The sequence below is a fragment of the Aedes albopictus genome, chromosome 2 (assembly GCF_035046485.1).
Source record: "Aedes albopictus strain Foshan chromosome 2, AalbF5, whole genome shotgun sequence".
Taxonomy (NCBI): domain Eukaryota; kingdom Metazoa; phylum Arthropoda; class Insecta; order Diptera; family Culicidae; genus Aedes; species Aedes albopictus.
In genome coordinates, this window is record NC_085137.1 from 282,877,315 (window position 1) to 282,900,013 (window position 22,699).

The following is a 22,699-nucleotide window of genomic DNA, read 5'->3' on the forward strand; positions in this document are numbered from 1 at the left end:
CACAGGGGTTCCCAAACGATTGATGCGCGCGGTTAAATTTGCTTCTTTACACTGTGTATATACATTCTTTTACGAGAATATATGAAGCTGATAGATTGCACATCTATAGCTATTACGATGACTCATATACATTAATCATATGAGTACACATATTGGATATAAATTTTGGTAAAACGGTTACGCCATCCGATAATAATATGTAGTATTTGGTTTGGTTTGTATTTGTTATTTTTTCATAATCATGTACAGTTAACATAACATTTACAGTTAGATAACACACAAGCCCACATTGACTCGGCAATCAATAAACGTCGTATAAATATGTGTCCTGAGACTGCATAGCCGTTTTTAATGAAAGTTGGAATGATACAAGCAAGCCTAATGGAATTATGAATTATACTCAACTTGAAACATACATTTTACTATCATCAAAAATATATTTGATGCAAAAATGTTGTGTTAGCTTTTTGTGAAAAAGGTGCAAAACAAAAACCACAAACATAACATAAATGACTAAATTCAAATATTGTTAGTTTAATGATGGTGCATAAATGACAGTCTCTTTAGTGGCCAACTTTACATAACGTATATTGTTCTCAATGTGCCTGATCCGCGGCCAAACCGTCAAGGATCACTGCCCCATCTGTGGGTAAGCCCCAAACTGCCCCACCAGTGATTCCTTCAAAGCCCACGACAAAGTGAGAAAAAGGGCAGACTCACAAAAGGGAAAATTTAAATTTTTCGTGTTCTACCACTTCTTACCGATATGCTTTTTCGGTTTTGTAGTACACACTCTGTACTAGCTTCCATACCCGGCTTGTGTCCTCTGTTTTCCCCTAATAGAGCAGCACTTAGTGCCGATCAAAAGCGCAACCAACAACGACAACCATTACCCGAAGAGCAGACGAGACACACTGACACTGCCGCTGTGTGAGAGTCTGGTGGTGTGTCGCACGGCTGCCGACCGGGATGTATGCTACTCGCAATTTCCAATCCAGCAATATTGCGCGCAAACCCCAAAATTTTATTCCCACCTTTGGGTTTCCGCGCCGAAGACCCAGCGCCAGATTCGGCGACAAAGAAAACTGACAGCAGTCGCCGGACAGTTGGCAATCCTGATATTTGACGGCGGCCGCCCGGTAGTCATGGGAGTGGATTGTTGTCACGCAAATAGATCCTTTCGCTAAAAATGCATGTGTATTGAGTTATTGTTGACAGATTTTCTGCAGTGTTAGTGTGAAATTCAGCGATTTTCTGTATCGCGTAAGCCTTCGCTGGAAGAAAACGTCATGTTGTTCAGCGAAGCAAGGAAAATTTTCAGTGAAAAAAGCAATATTAAGCACATAAATGCGCATGACTATTTCATAACAAGTTTCACCGCTATCGCCATCCCGTTCTTGCTCACACTGCGGCTTGCGATTCTACGCGGTACCGAACCTGATGGTATTCCTCCCGAGCGGCCAATCGAGCCGAGAATGGCTTGTCACTCATTCACTCCCTCATCCCGGCTTCCGGAATACAATAATTTCGATTGCCCCACCGATATCTGTGTGGACAGTTTTAGCACGCGTCGTTCCAAGGGTATGGTTGTAATCCCGAGTGAAGTAAATACGTGTAAAAAAGTGGATGAAAATGTTTTACCTATTTCCGCAACCGGAAAAAAATCGGATCGTTCTGAAGCGAGTGTAAATGAAATAAACATGGCTGTAAGCAAATGTTTACCGGCGTTAGATAAAATTCTACTGTCCTGAGAACATTGTTGATGCCACAGACAAATAGACCGAACATTGTTGTGCAAAGTTGATCGGCTGATTTTCACATTAGAATTGCCAAGCGAAATGGTATAACTATCGTTTGTTTTGAGGAATTGAGCTCAAATTTTGAAACGGAACTACAAATATGCTGAGCTACTGATGTATTTGAATAGAAGACGATGGTCCGGGTGAAGTAGTTCTCCTCTTGGATACGTTCCTTCTTCACTGCGGTAGTAGCTGGGGGGATTGATTGTCTTTCAGTGCGTCGACTATTGGATCCATAATCGGCGCTGCTGCTGGTAATTCCGGTCAGTGATACTCAACTTATAGTAAGGTGATACTCAACGGAGGACCTGTGGCATTTGGTGGTGATGCTCTGGGAGGTGATGATGATAATAACTAGGTATCGGCTGGATACTCTGGAAGTACAATGTTCATAGAGTACGAAACAGATGATACTGTGCCGCTTTCAACCGGACCTTACATAAGCTGAACAAGGCGCTCTTGCTGCCGAGGCATCGTCGCTTGAAGACGTTATTCTTTCTAATTAGACCCGTCTTTTGCTTTCGGTGTTTGTATAGATTCTACTGTTCAGGGTACCTCTATCCATCTCTCCTGGTTCGAACTTCATCAGGGCAATCGTAATCTGTCTCACTAGTCGGCAGCTGGAAGAAGTTCTCTCTCATCTCGATAAACTTATCGATCAGATACCACCGGAGGTTCCGGATCATTTGACCGAACGCTATTTGGCTGGGTGTCGGTTTGGCTGAACGTCATTTGGTCGAATGCCCTTTGGCCGAAAAATAATGATGACTTCGACAACTTCAAGCGATTGAGGAATCGTGTGACTCATTTGATTAATGTTGCCAAATCTAATTATCTTTCTAGTCAAATAGCGTCTTCAAATTCCAATAAAGATTTGTGGCATAAGCTTAAGCAGTTGAACGTAAAAAGTAGTTCTGTTTCAGCGGCAGAAGTAACCAATAGTGCGGATGACATAAATGAGTTCTTTGGTTCAAATTTCACAGCTTGTGACCGACATTTACCTGTTTTTCCTTCTCAGTACAGCGATTTCAGTTTTTCAACCATCGGGGAAACTGATATTTTCTTCGCCATGAACACTATCAAATCGAACGCTGTTGGAATGGATCTTATTCCATTACGTTTTATTAAACTGTTGTTACCATTCATAATTTCCGAGATTCGTCATGTTTTTAACTTAATTATAACTTCTTCGAAGTATCCGCAATCTTGGAAGGCTGCAAAAATAATCCCTATAAAAAAAGCCTAGAATCAACGGTTTGAATAATCTTAGACCTATAAGTATTCTCTGTGGGCTGTCTAAAGTTTTTGAAAAAATATTGAAAGGCCAAATTCATCAATTTGTAGAGTCGTTTAATCTGCTTAGCGATAATCAATCTGGCTTTAGACCAGCTCACAGTACTACCACTGCGATTCTAAAAGTTACTGATGACATCTTGAAAACCATTGATAAAAAGGAATGGCATTCCTATTACTAATTGATTTTTCGAAAGCTTTTGATCGCGTTTCGCATGCAAAACTTATCAATAAGTTAACCACTCAGTTTTATTTCTCTCAGAATGCGTCTAACCTAATACGATCTTATTTGTCTGGTCGAGCTCAAGTTGTCCATATCAATAATACTGTTTCGCGGCCAATATCTATTCTATCTGGTGTACCTCAAGGGCAGGGTTTTGAATTCTCACTCTTTTTCGCGATTGATAAATATTCACTCACTAGAATTTTCAGTGAAAATATGATTTTCATTTTCTTACTCACGAAATTATCTCCGAAAATCTTTTTTCTCTCACGTTTGATGCAATGAAAAATCGTAAACAATGTTCGCCGATGAAATGTATTTCTCACTCTCAGACAATTCTTCTCACTAGATATGACTCACTACGAAAAATGATATTCTCATCCTTCATTGAGCGAACTGTCAAAAACTGTAAACATTGCGGTCGTTTCATATTGCAAAGCCTCTGTGGAAGTAATCGTGTTGCGGAAAATGGATCCTCCAAATTCGAGAAAGCGACGAGGCATTGCGGACATCATCGAAAGCGTAACAAAAAAGTTGGCATGCGGTGGATTTCGGTGTGCTGCTGTTGAAAATTGCAGCTACACACAAGCGACCTACAGCGTAGGAAATTTGAAGCGCCACATTCAAAAGCTATATCCGAGAGAGTATGAAATTTTGAATCTTGGTACCAGTCAAAGTAATGCTCATCCAGCAGAACGTCAGGATCCAAAAATCTCTGTGCGAATGTCCCGGGAACGCCTATTTGGTGGAGTGATCAAGTGTGTATCTCTTCATGGGTTACCATTTTCGTTCATCCACCTCGAAGGAATAAAGGATCTGGTTGATCCTTACTGTGAAGCCTTGAAAGTGTCCATCAACGACAAGAACGTCCACCAGTATTTGGGAAAAGTCGCCTCTGCTATTGATACCATCATAAAAGATGATGTCTGCGGCAAGATGATATCATTAAAAATTGATGCTGCCTCAAAAATGTATAGAAGTGTGCTTGGAATAAACGCCCAGCTCATAACGGAAGAAGGCGAGTATAAAAAGTTAACGCTCGGTAAGCATTGACCATGTTTTATTCATCACAGTATATACACAGACAAACAGACGTAACACTTGCGAAATTTCCATCAACCACGCATTTAACGATCATTTTAAATTCTCATAGTTGTGGCTTTCACAACCAGAAGCGCGCGCATCGTTTTTCTATGCGTTTGACGTTTCACACTAGCGCCTTCTGTTGACGATATTGCACAACACAGTGATTCGTGCAACTTTTCCACCAGGTGATGGTAGTGTGAACTGGGCGATGGATTTCCATGAAAGTCGTTCAAGGTGTTACGTCTGTTTGTCTGTGGTATATAGCCATTACAGTTCTTGACTATGGAGCAATACAAGTTTTTCCCAGTTATTATCCACAATCTCTAATTGAATCGTAGGTATGGTTGAACTTCACGATCGTCACACGGCTACAAATTTGAAAGACGAGGTTTATCAAAAGTTGACGGAATTGAACATCGACATCAACCAAGTATACAGCGTCACTGTAGATAATGGACGCAACATGGTGAAAATGGTACATTTGATGGAGAAGGACACTACAGAAGACATCGAACAGTATCTCGATTGTAGTGTAGACGGCAGCATGCAGAAAACGGACGAAGAAACGCCTAATGGTGTAGATGGCCTCGAAGATTACGATGACACCATGGAAGGGTTCTTGAATGATTTGAATGACCTCATTTGTGGACATCAAGTAGCATGCATACGCTGTGGTGCGCATACTGTGCAGCTAGTGGTCTCCGATGTGTGCAAAGACGAGGTTCATCAAAGGAATATCAAAGCTATCACCAAGATAGTTGTGGCGTTTCATAACACCAAGTACAAAAATTTTTTCGAGGTTTCTGGTGGAAAATATCCGTCTATTCCTGGTCCAACAAGATGGAATTCGAACTTTCTTATGCAACAAAGCCTACTGAACAGCAAGGATTTCTTCGAAAGGCTTGGTTGTGAATATGCCGAACTGGGTAAACTTTCTTGTTTTCTATTTATCTCTCTATTACTCTATCTCTCTGTATTGATTAAAATTGTTTTATGTTTTCGCAGATCTAACAACATACTGGGAATTCATTGGATCATTTGTGACGGCGTTCGAACCACTATATGATTGCACTTTGGCAATCCAAAAAGAAACATGTACCCTCAGCGACTTTTTTGGCTTTTGGATGACTGCATTTGGAAGAGTAGCGGCGCTGGAAACCAATATTTTCAGAGCAACAATCCTGGCATCAATGGAAATTCGAGAAAAAGCCTTGTTCGACAATTATCCTTTTCAAGTAGCGGTGTATATGGATCCTCGATTTTCATTTTATGGATCGAAAATATTTTCGTGTTCACAGAAAGAACGCATAATTGTAAGTTTTGAAAATCAACAGGCTACTGTTTTTGAGTTCAAGCCATAAATATTCTTTTTAAGGACTACCTGCTTGCGCTCCACAAAAAGATCAACAGAACCACACGTCAGGAATCATCAACCCCTCCGCCGGCGGAAGAAGCTGTGCCATCATCATCGCAAGGAAGGTTTAGCTTAAACAGCTACCTATCTGCACGACTCGGAGAAACTTCAGCAACCACTCCGCAAACGAGCACGTGGGAAATGAAATTGAGGAACGTGCAATATCAACAACGGGTGGATGCTGATGTTCCGAATTTCAATATCGTGCAATACTGGGCACAAAGGCGCTTCGAAGATCCTGAACTTTGGCAGTTGGCCAAGGTCGTGTTTGGAGCAGCTTCGACGCAGTGCAGTGTAGAACGCGACTTCAGTCAATTCAATATCATACTCACAAAACCACGAAACCGAATGAAGGACGAAAATCTGGAAAACGTCTTGAAGATAAAGGCGAACAAAGGTATATTCCAAAGGGCCCTCACGTTGGCCATAAACGAATGATTTAAGAGATTCATTTTAAACTGGTTGAGGTAACTGACTATGACGCGGCGTAAAATAATGAACTGAATTAACGCCCACCATGGTCTCACAATTTAAATCTTTAAATAACTTTGTTATCAAAAGTTCCAATAAAATAAACCTGATTTCACGAAAAAAAAAAAACGGAAGTCTATGCTGTAGTAAAAAAGAAAATCATTGTCCCCTTATAGATACAAGACAACTCTAAACGATAACTCAAAAAGAATAGACAAAGGATTGCTTGATTACATTACGGCTCACAACATAGATATCTATGTATCTCAAAAATGTATCTTACTTTTTCTTACACTACCATTCTTTTTTGATATAATTCAAACTTTTTCATTTAGTAAGACCACGTATATAGTTTCTGGGTCCAATTTTCGGTTAGTTTAGGATGTCGGATAAATGACTGAAAGAAACCACAAAGAATCCCGACTGAAATCTCCAAAGGAATGCCGGGAGGAATCAAAAAAAGGAATCCCGGGAGAAATTCCTGATGGAATGCCGCAAAATATTCCTGAAGGCAACCCGGAATATCATCGTCAACATTGTTGTCGCTTCGTAAAATATTTCAATGAATGCAACCGTGACGATAGATCGACAATGATTTGTCATTAGGGCCTAACTGACATTATCGATTTCTCTTCGTCGATGCTCTCTTTGTGTTATTACAGAACATGATCGAGTTTTCCAAAGATTTTTTGGTTGAAATTCATAGGGGGAACCTATATCTTGCAAAAGGCGCAACAAAAATAATAATTTAGAGAATCGACGAAGAGCAAACGGTGAAGTCAGTAAGGCCTTAAAGAAAAATCATAATCGAGACATTTGCATAAAGACCGTCTTTATTTGGACTTAGGTACCTACTATATTTTTATATCTATTGATTGTTGCACCAAGCGAAAAGAAAAAGAAGTTTTGACATCCAAGCGGTGTGCCGTTTACATCCATGGACCAATCAGCGACGAGGATCTCATCGGCGGCACACCGCTCGGATGTCAAAACTTCTTCTTCTTTTCACTTGGGTGCATCAATCAATATACAGAATACATGACAACTCCTTATGTCATATTTCCACGGCGTCAATATAATTTCGATTATTATTCACAGGGTAAGTGTACCAGTTATCGTTATAGTAGTTTCTTATTAAATAACTGTTGGTCAATGATCAAGTTGATTGTTTCCGTGTTTATTTATAATTGAGATATATGTTGCCATGTTACATTCAAATATTCAAATAGTTCACTACGAAAACATCGAATAAGGAATAGCTTTAACTAAGACACTTACTCTTACAGCATGGAAGCCTTTTTTAATGATCCTCACATTGATTGCTCGCTGCGCTATGTGGTGAACACTGCATCCAGAAAGTAGCCAAAGCCGGAAGGGTATGGTGGGCAGGGCATACTGCAAGAATGCCGGATAGCAACCCTGCAAAAAATGTGTTCGGAAGAAATCCGGATGGTTCAAAACAACGGACAAGGTGGGCTGACCAATTCGAGAGTGATTTGACGAGCGTGGGAGGATCCCGAAGTTGGAGAGGAGCATCATTAAACCGAAATGTGTGGCGTTATCCATAGTGCTATGAAATTTATATAAACTTATCCTATACTATTTGGAGCAACTATCGGCATGAATAAGCCTGGTAGAATCAATGTAACGTAACAGTGGTAGGCGGGCTACGAATGGACTAGGCACTTTTACGTCGCTTTGAAAGTGAACTATTCTTACACAACTAAACAGCGCTTAACAGTACGAGTGCATAATCCTAGTTCCGATGATCATTTGCGAAGACATTAGAAAGTTTATCGCTCGCTTGCTCCAGTACTCCGAGATAAATATCCTCAACCAAGAGCTCCATCTTCTCCGTTGGATTCCTTTCCCAAATCTGGATTCTAGTGAAGGAAATTTCACACCAGCAACATTCGTAAGTGCGACCCTCACTCTCTGGTCTAGAAACGAAATCTTGGTGCAACATTCGATAGTGTCGACGATGATTTACCGCTCATTCCTAAAAAAATCCTTTCCTTAATGAACGTCATATTCAAGTAGTTTATTGGATACTTACTTAATCAGTTTATCCGCTCAGACAGACGACGCAGAAACAGATTTTTTGGGGATTTTCTTTTAGCACACGAAGGTAAATAAAACAGAGCACGGTTTGTTGTGGTTACTTTTGGAGCAAAAGTTAAACGTCACATCGTCGCGTCGCTTGGAAGGGTGAGGCTGAAACTTTCCAAAATGTCCTATCCTACATATGTTTTTTTTTTAAGTTTAATGATGATTGGAAACTAGGTACATTCAAATAATATTGCAAATTCATAGATTTTTTTTATCAAAGTTGAATTGATTATTGTTGATGGTACTCAATTATTAACTGTACTTTTGCGTTAACGCGTATAATTCGCAACAGTCAAAGCTATAGATCTTTGGACATTTTGGAAAAGAACACTAGTTTTTAATGCGCGGTCGTCAAGAGTGAATCACTCTTTCTTTTTCTTTTGTTTTCGTTAGGCACTGAAAAACTCCGTGATCCGTGAGTTGTGAGAAACTGAATGCGTGAGAATATATATTCGTTCGAGAACAAGGAAAAGTGAGAATCCAGTTACAAAACGATAGTGAGCCAACGATGCAGCGAACTTGTCAACTCGCGTGAGTCAGTGATTTTCGTTTCTCGTCAGGAGTGAAAATTGCTAATTTTCGTGTCGCGAAAATGAAAAGTTGGAACCCTGCTCAAGGGTCTATTCTAGGTCCTCTTTTATTTTCAATGTTTATCAATGATCTTCCATTCATATTAAAACATTGTAGCATCCTTATGTTTGCAGATGATGTTCAACTTTATTTGGGCTCTACTGAACTTTCTATAGATGCATTGGCTCAGCTTATGAATGAGGATCTGAACAGTCTTTTGTCTTGGTCTCAACAGAACTTTCTTCCTATAAATGCTGACAAAACCAAAGTTATGCTTTTATCTAGGTCAAGATTTGATTTTGATTTGCCAAGGATCTACCTAGGGCAAGATACCATTGAATATGTAACGGAAGCTGTACTTCTCGGTTTTGTTATACAACATAATCTTGAGTGGGATTCACATGTAAATTCTCAATGTAACAAAATTTACATGGGCCTTCGACAGCTTAGATTAACATCGAGCTTGCTCAATTATCAAACGAAAATGCAACTTTTCAAAAGCCTCATTTTGCCTCATTTTATGTATGGGGCTGAAATTCTGTTAAATGCATCGGCAAGGTCCTTGGATCGTTTAAGAGTGGCTCTCAATTGTTGTGTACGCTATGTGTTTAACTTAAACAGATATTCATGGGTGACCCATCTTCAGCCACTGCTACTAGGATGTCCTTTTTACGAGTTTGCTAAGCTTCGATCCTGTCTGCTTTTGAATAAAATAGTAAGTAGATCTTCGCCAACATACTTATTTGAGAAATTACAGCGCTTTCAAAGCCCAAGAACTCGAAATTTTGTGATACCGAATTATAACACGTCTCACTATGGGAACACCTTATTTGTAAGAGGAATTGCTTATTGGAACCAATTACCAAACGAATTAAAAAATATTGATTCTGTTAATGTTTTCCGTCGAGACTGTATTGCGTGGTTTAATAGGAGGAATTAGAATTACTAGATCAGTTATTTAAGATTTTTAGTAGTACTTGATAAACTCTAGTGGTCTCAACTTATGTAGTCATTTAAAAGGGGCAGCCCTTATTCTACAGTTTTTGATTTAATAAATGAAATGAAATGAAATAAAGTAACCTCACCATGCCATTGTTCTTCGCATCAGTATAACTTGAAAGAACAGCATAGGGACCATTCATAAACCACGTAAACTTGGGTGGGGGGGGGGCTGTGAGGTTGGAGCTGTTCTAACCAAAGTCTACGCTCCATATAATTTTTCCTCAAGGAAATATGTCTGATGATCTTATTGGTAGTTAGAATGTCAAAAACATCCTCTGACTTCTTTTGATCATAGTTCGGCCAAACGACCCATTCGGCCAGATGGAATTCGGCCAAACGATATTCGGCCAAACGACATTCAGCCAAATGTGCGGACATCGTTTTTTCTTAATCCATGTAACAAAAAATGTAAAATTCTAGCCTAGGATGAGCTGAAAAACTTTGTATTCGAACTAATAAGGCCGATGCAAATATTTAATTTGTTTTATGTCACCACCCCCTTCAAAAACCACAAAATATTGAAGGAGCGAAAAAAAAAACATGGCGGTCAATAACCCTATTTTCAATAGAAAAAATGTTTTCAAGCAATATGTTTTCAATAGTTGACAAATAGTTTTTTCAATAGTGATTATAAGTTTTAATTTTTCAATAGTTTTTTTTTTGTTTGTTCCTTATTTAATTCGATGGTAGTTGCGACTGGAACTTGGTGTTAACGTCGGGTAAAATAAACATATAACGTCTAATTAAGTGTATGACTGAGATAGCCGAACATAGAAGTTCCTTATTTATTTTTGCCCCCCCCCCCCCCCCTCTCGTTTCGGATGAGAGGTCTTGGACATTAAAGAAAACTAATATTTGCATCTGCCTTATTAGAAATTATCAAAAAAGGTACAAGGTTGGCATTGTATGCGATTGTTTGAAAATATTTTTTACAAGCATTAGATCGCTTTGCGGTCTTCGACGAAGTTTTTCCGGACATCCGAGGCTACTTTTACATTATTGGTCACACAGTTTAATTATTTTTTTTTTAATTTATGACAAAATGCAAATAATTATGTTTTCCCATGCAAAATGCAATACAAATTTGAATTGCAATGTACAAAGTGTAGACTCAAGCGATAGTGCTCACATTTTACATCCCGAAAGGATGCCAATAAAATAGGTAGGAATTGAGAATGAGTTTGTTGGAAGATCAATTCTGGTGGAAATAGAAGGATATTTGTCGAGATTTCTTAATTGCTGGGAAACATCCGTTGATTCAACGTTGTCAACTCATATCCATGTAAAATGTGCTATATTTTTTATTCATGTTGATTGTTGACATAAGATTTGTCATGTTCATCCGTTATAAATCGAGGAAATGTGCAAAGTGAAACGATAAACAGAGGAAAAATATTTGTTCCTAATAATATATAATCAAACACACGAAAACTAGTTGTAGGTTTTCCGGTTCATTCTGCCGCGCGTTTCTGTCTGCATATACCTATGAAGCTAGCTTTTCCAACATGCAGCTTCTGGCGCGCGCGTGCTCGTGAGGGCAGAAGGAAATATGAGACGCGTGATAATAACGTGTCGCATGCTTCCCATTTTTTGTGAACAGGATTGTAACACACGACACGCAAGCAATTCCCGTCGTTGCCGATTGAACATACAGATTTGAGCCCTGCATTTGTACGCCACCCGCCATCGAGGAGGAAATCTATCGTCATTTATTGTAGTACCGCAATTAAGGCGTCCGGCGTCCCAGTCTAGTGTGTGCGCAATTAATTGCTAATAAAGTATGATAATTTGCATGTTCCAGGATCTGAAAAATCTCGGTATGAGAAAAAAAACAAACAATCAGGATGGAAAAGAGCTTTTCGATGTCCGTCACGTAGTGTAAATGCAGTGCTAACGTGATCGCTTGTCGACCATAAATAGCACTTGCGACATTCTACCGTAGTGAGCTATGAGGTAATGTTTATACCAACTCACCCAGCAACACAAGCGGACGATGGGATCGATAGCACTGCGCTGGGGGTTTGACCATCAGGGACCAAACGCAGACAGATGATACCGAAGAAAAGTGACAAAAAGAAATATAAATCCTTTTCTGAAGTGGAAATCGTTTCGATTGTGTTGAACATGTTGTTTGTAGCAAAGGGACAATCTAAGGAAAGCGATAAACCGAAGAGATATTTTCCCCAAGTGTATCGAAACGGAGGCTCTTCGCTACAGCGATGGCTATGGCTGCTTCAAGGCTTGCTTATCCTTATAGCATTAGATGGTGTGACGTTCTTAAGTTTGAATTGGTATTGCGCTCCCACAAAAAAAAAATGAATAGGACTCTTGTATGAAAAGTGGTTTACAGTCTGGATGTGGGTTGGGTGTTTATTTACTGGTAAGAAAATCAAAAACATGATATTAACAAGGTGTACTATATGTACGACTGCCAGTGCACATTTGTAGGAAATGCTCTAATTGATTACACGACGTCTTGTGTAGTATACGTATAGCATTCTGTCTCATGTGTTGTTGCTGCTTTGATATTAAAGTGTTCCTAAACCATTTGGATCGCAATGGAACATTTTCAACAGATTAGACTTGTCATAAAATGAATGACCAGAAAAAACATGTTTTAAGCTACGGCAAAGGTTTGTTATCTAACAATTATATAATTATCGAAATTACTAATTAACAACTCTAATAACACTACTAGATAATGACTGTCACCGAGCTGCTAGCTGGCAAAGACGGCGACCGGTAATTTGTGAGCAGGAGATAGTGCACTTTTTACGTACGGACTACGACCAAGGCCGCCGCATTAGCCCGGAGTTCATGCATAGGAGTCGCGCGCGCATACACGAGCAGCCATTGCAAAAAAGAGCTCAATAAAAACACATATCGCGCGTACACACCATTAACATGCATGTTCATAGAATTATAATCGCAAATGAATATCATTTTGTTTCCACGGAGACGATCGTGTGCGCAACGGCTTGCTGCTTATGGTTTAGCCGTTGTTGGTTAGTTGCCGTCCGCAGGTGGATAGATGGGGTAGGTTACACATGCAACCAAAAACTCGGCCTACTGACTGCGCTGTTGTATCGCGCGTGAGAGAAGCAGCGGGTGACACAGTGACCATAAGCTGTGTGGTATCGTTCGATAATTTATTGGACAGACGCACTATGTTTGACGTAGACAATTTCAAGAATGTATGGGTAACTGAAACAAGAAGGGGAGACGGGGAAACTTGATCCCTTTTTCTCAATTTGTCTATTACTCTAACGAAAACACAAAACTTAGTCTATTTTTTGCGCAGAATGTAAGATAAACATCTATACCAGGTTTATGCTAAAAAAAAAGAACTTCAAACTATTATTGTACAAAAATGGTAGACAGTTTATCCCCTTTAAGCACATTGTTCATTCGAATGGAAAACTTTTTCAGAAGCTTTTTAATCAAATTTACTAGAATTTCAACTAATTACAAGCTATGACAATGCACACATAGAATGTGTGTTATCTTCAAGGGATCAAGTCTCTCCGTGTTACTGTTCCATATAGGGTACTGTTCCTGTATCAATTATGACACTCCCTAAGGAAAACTATGTGTACAAAAAATACGAGAAAACCAACGAATGTCATCAATATGTTAAAAGATAGTTTAATTTCCATACTTTACAGGAAAAATATAGAAACGGTGCCAAAACTACTGTTAGTATTTATTATAGCGTTTGCCAATGATAGGAGCCCTGCACCAGTTATGGTTAAATTTTTTAACTTCGGTTCGCATGCATTCCCTATGGGATTAGCCATAACTGGTACACTATGGCGAAAGGGGTACAAGGAAGCACAAGGCTATTTTTTTTTCAAAAAAAAAAAAAATTTTTTGATTTTTTATGTAGGTACGAGCGAAAGATCAAGGAAGATTGATCTGTTGGACTATTTGGCAATATTTCATTTATGTTCAGTACAGTATACTTTTTGGAAGTGGAATTCTTCTTCTTCTTCATGGCTCTACGTCCCCACTGGGACTTGGCCTGCCTCGCTTCAACTTAGTGTTCTTAGAGCATTTCCACAGTTAATGATTGAAGGGCTTTCTTTGCCTGCCATTGCATGAATTTGTATATTGTGAGGCAAGTACAATGATACACTATGCCCAGGGAGTCGAGAAAATTTTCCCGACCGGGAACGGGAATCGAACCCGCCGTCTCCGGATTGGCGATCCATAGCCTTAACCACTAGGCTAATTGGAGACCTGGACTGGAAGTGGAATTGTCATGTGTAATATAAGTAATTATTGATCACTATCATCAATTGAGTACAAGCGACAATAATAAGTCACTTTTTAGATCAAAAAGTAACTAACGTCACTGTTTTTGTTGTCTGAAAAGACAAAACAAGAGCTTTGGTAAAAAAAAAGCATTCTCAAAGTATTGTCTTTTTTAAAAAAACACCTGCCTTTGAGATGATAAATTCGGCTGCGTTGCTTATGAAATTCGTTAATAGCTGAACATCGGTATACACTATTTCCCGAAACTTGTTGTGGATATGCCAAAAAAAAATTTCCGATTGATTTTTTGAAACAAAATTTGAAACTTTGGAATTCTCCCGCCTTTGGCATCTATTCCCAAACTGGGGTATTAGTTCTCTTCTTAAGCATGTGGCTCCCATTTTCATCCTACGAAAACCAAAGGATTGAAGCGCTGTTTTGTTTCTTATTTTTGTATTTTTAGAAGTGAGCACCCATGAAAACAAAAAGAACGGAGTTAATCGGTGCCGTAATCGCTTGTTTTCGAATAGGATGAATATGGGAGCGTGAGATTAATGATGGAACACATACCCTATTTGCTATAGTTGCGATTTTTGATTTTTTTTTCAAATTGTCTCGGCGCACTAACATATTTTACTACAAAATTTGTTATATTCAATTTGAAAATACATATAAGTAGGGTAATTTTCCAATTGTTGCACGGCTAAAAAACTCGCTTATTGTTGCACACTCCATGTTATTCTTATGAGGTGTGCAATAATTGGCGAATTTTTAGCCGTGCAACAATTGGAAAATTACCCTATAAAACAGTAGGTATCATTTCTTACACAATTTTTAGGAAATGCTACTTTCTAAATGTGCATTTTCGGCTGTTTTGTTTTCCTCTTCAAAATTGTTTTTGGGCACTAACTAAATCAGTTTTATACCAAATCACTAAATTTTTGTCACATGGGGAGAAACGTACAGTATCTAGACCTGTACCAAAAAAAATCAAATGATTAGGCTTGAAATTTACTTTGTTATAGCGATACTTGCACAAAATAGGTACACCTGCCCAAATGGAACAGGGATAATTCAAGTTCAACAGGTTTTAGGAAACGCCTAATGACGAATTAAACAAAGCTGCCAAAAGTAGCATAAGTTTACGGCAAACTTGTAATTTGAGGCACATAAAGTTGTTAACCTTCCAGAATGTGCGTCAACGATAGCGAGGTTTTATTGGTAGTGTTGTAGTTTTTACAATGGCGCGCGTCCCGAAGGGTTAATTGCCAAATTGAGAAAAACTGTAAAAGAACCGCGCTCTGGTTGGATTCGAACACACGACTCCGTATTTGCTGGACCAGCTCTTTCACCAACTATGTTACAGAATAATAATTTCGCGGAAATATATTCTTTACCTGTCCTTCGGTTCTAGTTGGTTAAAGCGATGGTCTAGCGCATATGAAGACGTCGGTTCGAAGCGTCAGTTGTAGATATAATTCTTTCTAAATCCTTGGATGATTTTATCATGCAACAAGTAGGACAACTGTTTGAGAACTCAGCAACTGTTCTACGGTTTTCCAATATTTTTTTATTATTCTTAAGCTTATTATTATAAATTTCATTTAATCAAGAATTTATTTTGCTGAACGCAAGTATGTAGTCAAAAAACTGAAATTTTTCAATTATTGGGTTGTTTAAAAAATAAAATATTGCTATTTTCTATAGCCTAATCGAAAGAGCTCATTTTTCTGTGTATAACGGGATTTTATTGCCTTCCAATTCCATTGTTTTGATAGTGAAATAACCAAAACAGTTTTATTTCCGTGGATAGAATGACAGGCCAATCGATAAAATGATAGTTTGCCCCGAACAAAAAAAAATGCTCCATACAAACTTTGAACGCGTTTTAAAACTAGCTCCCGGCCACCAAAAATTATGAAATTTTGGATTTTGACTAATTTTTGGACGGAGATACCGATTACGAAATAATCTAGATATCCCTAAACAACCCAATTGCTTTAAAAATTACATCTTTTGTGTTAAATTGGGTCTTGAAGTTGTAAATTCGCTAATAAAACAGTTTCACGAAAATTTAAACAACGTGAGTTTTTTTCTAACCACTCAACTGCATTCTAAAAAATAAGATGAAATTCCTCAAGATTCCTCTAGACACAGGCAGACTATAAACTTTATTTTCGTTCCTACATTACGAAGTTGAATTATTCCTAAGTATGTCTTTAACACAAACACTTTACCGTCTCGTGCTCTTAACGCTATTGATTATTTAGTCTCTGTTAAAAAGCAAAGCAACAACCGGTGCAAGACAGAGATGGTAAATGCACATGGAACAAGAATTTCATCTAAAAGTTTCTTGCTCGACCAATTTTCCCTACAGAACAGAACAGAAATCCATTCCTGGTATGCTCTGGTGTCTCCCCGAACAATGACCGCCAATGGTTGTTTCAGACATCCCCAGTCCCACCATACCACAGTAACCCCCTCAACGATCCGACCTTATGCCGGGGAAAATTTAAAACAAGAAGCGAAGCGAGCACGGAACTAAATTCATTTTCCGGAGGAGTAAAAGTTTTCCTTTCGCACAGGAAAAGTCACTTCCTGTCTCCGCCGAGTGCTCCCAGCACTAGTAACAAACAGCTTCCTTAATAAATTCTATCTTCGTTTCGCTTCCAAACCGTCAACCGGTGGAGCACGAACAAGAGCGAGCATACTCTCAGGGCCGTAAAAATGAATGTGAAACAATAGATTTAATAGTGATTCTACAGCTACTTCTACAAGAAAAACTTTCTCCGTTGTTCTCGTCGCGACGGCGACCAAGATGACGACGGCGATGCCGTCGACAGCCGTAGCTCGAACTCCACCGAAACGATGGGGAGCTTTTGACATTTTCTATAAATTTCAATTAAGCTCTACACATGTATCATCCCTGCACGATAGTTCCATCCCATTCTGTCTGCCATGCCATGTGGCGGGAGTTCGCACGCGCGCACTTTAAATTCCAACATGGCTCATATCACACATCGGTTCTCGTGTTGAACAACTCCACCGGGGACAGTAAAAAATCAGCATGCCATCACAGCAAACCGTGGTGACGCGACGTACCGTTTCGTCCGTCGCTTCGCAGCATACTGCGATGAGTTTGGTTTTATTTTTGCGCAACCGGGGGAAAATGGCTGCTGCTGTGAAGTGTATCGGATCGGCACAGTGAGCAGATTGGTTTTAATTTTAGATAAAACTATGTCATCGGTTTTTTCACACCCGATCTCGCTCGATTCCGTCACTGAACTGTGACAACGACGACGACCTACAGACAAAATAATCTGATATGCACTGGCAGGATGCAATTGAGCGAAAATCGGCCTGACCTGATTGAAGCAAGCGGATGGTGATGAATGTGCCTCTGTTGTTACGGTCACAAATCCGTTCGGCTACATCTAAACAAGTTAAATTTTTCACCCCTGTTGTTATACCGTGCAAACTACAAACTATGAACGGATTTTCCGGTGGCTGACCGAACTGCTACGAAAAGTCAGCGGTTGCTTGTTTAGCAAAGCTGATAATCACATTTTTGGCAGCACTGGGTAGTGTAGTGCGGTTGTGCATAGAGAGGTCGATGTACATCGTGTTGCTATTTTAGAATGTGAATGTTCGCCAATCGAGCACGTAATCTGATGATATATAATGATATTTTCAACATTAAGTGAAGGACAGTGTAAGGACTTCGACTAGATTTGATCTGCGAAGAATTAAAAAATGCCAGATAATTTTATGTTTGCTATGGGGAGAGGTTTGTCTTCTCAACTGAAACTTGAGAGGAAGATCAGGTTATGGAGGACTGGACGCCAACGATGGCAACGAAGGAGCATGGACTTCTTTTCGATCAAACTCTAAACCGTACCTATTGCAGCCAAAGTCTTCGTCTCTCCAGGACCGCCGGAAGGCTTATACCACTACCCTATCTACTTAATCCGCAGAAAAACTTGACGACATTTGCCCTCTGTCTGCCCGGACCTTTCCGAAGATCCCTTTCAATGCCGCGGGCTCGGATCCAAGAGACACCTTGACAGCGACTTTCCAGGGAGTTTTCCGCGTGGTTAAATGTTCGATGAATGGTTCGAGTTAGTCCCTAGGATATCAGAAGGCCGGCTCCAGAGGCACATTACCCTCCATTTGGGATATTTGTGCCATTGCCATTGCGTCCCTAGGGTATCTGTATGACCTACGTAGTCGACTTATCCCCACCATATGTGGCAAGCATGTGGTTTAACACTGTTCAAAACAACAGGCCCACGAACAAAACGTGCTCGAAGTTTCTTCAAAACCTAAACTCCTAAACGTACTTTCCAGATTACCACTGTGTAGAAGGTACCTAGTGCCGCAAGTTGAATCCTAACGCCTATGTAAGCTTGCGCTTACTGCCATACTCCGCAAAGTTATCAAAAAAAATGTTATGCGCAGTACTTCCCCAGCCCATCTGTGTGCTGTATATCAGTACTCAATTCTAAAAACAGTTTTCAAGAATCTTGTACAGGTTATCGTGTACAAGATTGGCGGCTCTCCAGTGCCGCTCTTTGTAAAAGGTCTACAAGTCGTCCTCGAACTTCATCGACTTGAAGAATGTATTACATAAATTGCTAATCTCTAAGCCTTTTTTGTAAGATGGAGGTCTTTTCAAAAATTAAATAAACTAGTTTGTCAGGGGGTAAATGAAACATCAAGGCTTGATAATATACTAAAGCACTATTTTGCCACATATTAGACCGGCTCCACCCCATTACCCCGAACGCCATTACCCCGAACGCCACTACCCCGAATGCCATTACCCCGAATAGGCCACTACCCCGAAAGCCATTACCCCGAATGGGTCATTACCCCGAAAGCCATTTCCCCGAAAGCCATTACCCCGAAAGCCACAACTCCGAAAGGGCCATTACCCCGAATCGTTCAGGAGATCACCAAAAAAGTGGTGACCGATTAGAAGTTGATGAAGATGGTTATAAGTTAGAAAAGGGTAATCAGTTACTAGTGTAAGTATGAATACTCTTCTCCATTTTATGCCCCTATGTTAATTCTATTCTTAAACAGACGATTTAGGTACCGATTTTTTTCCGTTTTCTTTTTGAAACGAGTAAATCTATATCCTAATAAGTAAAGTATATAAAAATGCAGTGGCATACATGGGACCGCGCATAACTTGCGAACGGGTGGTCCGATTTGAGTGGTCTAAGTTTTGTTCTGTTAGATTTCACCCAAGGAAGGTTTAGAGGCACAAAACATGGGAAAATTGAGAGTTTTTGAAAATCGGGTTTTCATACATTTTGAACGGGGACTTGGGCGCTTGGCTAGGGACTCGAAACGTCAAAAAAACGCAGTAGGCAAGACAAAGTTTGCCGGGTACAGCTAGTAAAAATATAAAAATAAAACACAAATCAAATAGCTCTTATTTACTTCGTTTTAGAAAGCATGACAATGGGAGCACATTGTTTAAAATAGGTTCCGTTTTTCTTAGGTTTCCGTATGTTGTGCTTCATGCTAAAGTAAGGTTCGTGAAAACGAAAGCAGCAAACGCAATGAAATTAAGAAGACAAGTAAAGACGAATTTTCCATATTTTAAACTAGCTGCTCTCAAGGATGGGAACACTCACTTGGAAAGAGTTACACTCACTTGCAGTTTTCTCAACTCAGAAGCGTGCAATCAAGAAACAATGTATGGACGACTTTTACCTTGTGATTTCTTCTAAAACTTTGCCGAATAGAGCATGGGTCGCACACGCATACCGAAATCGTGAGGGAGCTGCAAAGGCAACTCTCCACGAGGTGAATGTAAATTACACTCTTTTGAACTTTTAGCTTTTAGCCTGCTCTTTTGAACTTATAGCTATGGCTATAAAAACTACAAGTATTTCAAACTGACATTTTCCCTTCTTTTAAAAGTTTGTTGGCGTCAAGCACGATTGTAAACTGGTGGCAAACAATTGTGCTGGTTATCAAACTACACTTCTCCAAATATTTGCCTTTTTTTAAATAGGCTGTTCTTTTGAGTTTGGAGTTGCCAACCGTGTACTATTGCAGAGTTGTTTGGTAGCCAAACTGTTAATTTCTTTATAGAAATGTTTCCTTCTTTTTATCAGAAGCTGTTCTTTCGAGTTTGAGTGTTATGTAGTTTATTTGCAGATGAATAACTAACTCCATAGCGGATTTGATCTTCTTTGACTTGCGACCAAACTGGCAACTAGATTTCTTTTGATTTTCTTTTGATTTTGATAATCAGTTTCCAAAACATCAAGCCCTAAAATTGTTTTCTGAATATTTTTTTCAAGTTTGTAGTACTGGACTGAATTTCAGATATTCAGTTCAGTTCACTTAGCAAGGTAGATCCAGCATCGTTGGACCAAATTACCTATTTTTTTTCTGGCGACAAAACTGTAGCTTTTCTTTTCATGAAAGGCTGTTCTTCTAGCTGCACTTATATAGTTTACTGGGAGTGAAAGCTGCTTACTGTATATGAGATTTTCCCTTCTTCAATTTATAGGCTGTTCTTTCTAGTTACGTCGTTACCGGGTTGATTGGTGACATATCTCTATTAATTCCATCTGGTGTTTTTCCTTCTTTTAAAGTTGGGCTGTTCTTTCGACTTATATTGTTACAGAGTTGTTTGGTAGCCATGTTTCCCTGTGCAGATTTATGTATAGGGGCCGTGCATAAACTATGTAAGTAGGAGAGGGTCTATCTAAATTCTAAGCTCTATACAAATTTTCAAATTTTTGTATGAACAAATCGTGGACTTCGTGGCCGAGCGGTTAGCGGCGTTAGTCGATTAGGTATCTCGCATGCCTCGGAGTGTGGGATCGATTCCCGCTTCGGTCGAGGAAACTTTTCGTCAAAACAGAAAATACTCCACTGAGTCACTGAGTGTTATACGTGTTGTCTATTGTCTATAGTACAGTACAGTATTGTACATGTACAGTCTGTGCGGCCTCTGGCCGAAGACGGTGTAATTGTCTTTTAAAATTCTACGATGAGGAGGGGGAGAGGACCGAGGTGACCAAAATTCGGTCTACGTAGTTTATGAATGGTCTAATAGGAGATTTGCCCTTCTTTAATTTATATGCTGTTCTTTCTTGTTATATCCTTGCAGACCTTATTGGCGGCCAACCTATCAATCATTTTTTTTCACATTTAAGGAATGTTTTTTTTTAAGTTACACTGTTATAGAGTTTTATTATCAAATCGTCTATTCCTCCTTAAAAGATTTTTTTCTTTTTCTAACAATAAAATGTTCTTTCCGGGCCTATTTTGCAATTTTTATTATTTGATCTCGCCTAATGATCATTAGACTTATTAGTGATACTTTGGCCAAATGTCTTTTCGGCCTAATGAGCCAATATCGATAGCCAGTATTTGAAGGACCTTTGCTGACAGCTCTATCTCATACAAGATCATCTCTAATACGTATTACTCCATTATTTTGTTTTAAGGTTATTCTTTACAATGATATCTTCTGGTATTAAAGCTGTCAGTAATGTTATTAAATTAATAAAAAAATAAAATACCCATCATCAGAATAACCCATCTAAAAATATGCTTTCGGGGTAATGGCGTTCGGGGTAGTGGCCCATTCGGGGTAGTGGCGTTCGGGGTAATGGCCCATTCGGGGTAACGGCTTTCGGTGTAATGGCCTATTCGGGGTAATGGCTTTCGGGGTAATGGCGTTCGGGGTAATGGGGTAGAACCATTAGACCTCAAGGACATCATTATGCCTCTGAAGGAACTGCCGCAGCTGTCATTATGGTTTCCATGTTTAGTATTTAATTCAATCAACTGGGTGATGTTTCAGAGTTGGTAATTCAATTTAAGTGTCAAAGTGAATGCTATCTATCGTTCTGTTTAGCTTTACAGCCCCACAACTAAGGAAAAATATTACTTTCTTGAAAATATGAAAAGGCATTTACTTGCGCCACGCGAAATGTAGTAGCACGTGAGCGCTTCCCGAATCAGTCTTCATGATCTGTCTTGACGATTGATCTTGATTCATCGCAAGGCCGTACAGCAAGGACTATGCCGCCCGCGTTCCAAAACAGAGCTCCAATGCAAGGGGCCTAATTAATTGAGGCTCATTATTGTTATTAATCTGCTTTTTGTGTATAATCGACACACGAATTACGAACCCGATGCCATCCGATACGGTAGCCGGCTGACTGGCTGGCTGGCTCCGTGGTGGGTAGACCTGACGGTTGTCGTGCTCGTCGTTCGTCTTCGAGCTGTGTGGCGTCAGCGAGCGTGCGCGCAGAAAGACGTGAAAGAAGAGTCCTGCCGGGGCGAGCACTTTCTTAAAGAGTTTGTCCTTATCTCTGATTGGGGGCTACAGTGAAGCAAGCCTACGAATACGACGGAGACCCCCGCATCCGAGAACAGAGACAGCAGCCACAGTAGCTGCCCAGATTTCATGAATACAATCGAGATAACATCTGTATTTAG

At 39.6% G+C, this 22,699-nt stretch overlaps 2 protein-coding genes across 4 annotated transcripts in view; both read left to right on the top strand.

Annotated features, from left to right (window-relative positions):
* Positions 1 to 22,699, top strand: part of LOC109415156 (homeobox protein araucan) — a 271,454-nt gene that overhangs the window by 219,578 nt on the left and 29,177 nt on the right. The gene's annotated exons all lie outside the window — the stretch shown is intronic.
* Positions 4,701 to 6,268, top strand: LOC134287111 (uncharacterized). Its single transcript, XM_062848799.1, has 3 exons — positions 4,701 to 5,327; positions 5,407 to 5,714; positions 5,777 to 6,268. The coding sequence occupies exons 1-3, from the start codon at positions 4,742 to 4,744 to the stop codon at positions 6,251 to 6,253; spliced, it is 1,371 nt and encodes a 456-aa protein (XP_062704783.1). The 5' UTR covers positions 4,701 to 4,741; the 3' UTR covers positions 6,254 to 6,268.

What these genes read in the sequence shown, in the direction of transcription:
- LOC134287111 (XM_062848799.1), top strand. Translation starts at nt 4,742, where the DNA reads ATGGTTGAACTTCACGATCGTCACACGGCTACAAATTTGAAAGACGAG. An exon ending in TTGTGAATATGCCGAACTGG is followed by an intron (nt 5,328 to 5,406) that starts GTAAACTTTCTT and finishes ATGTTTTCGCAG; the next exon opens with ATCTAACAACATACTGGGAA. An exon ending in CACAGAAAGAACGCATAATT is followed by an intron (nt 5,715 to 5,776) that starts GTAAGTTTTGAA and finishes ATTCTTTTTAAG; the next exon opens with GACTACCTGCTTGCGCTCCA.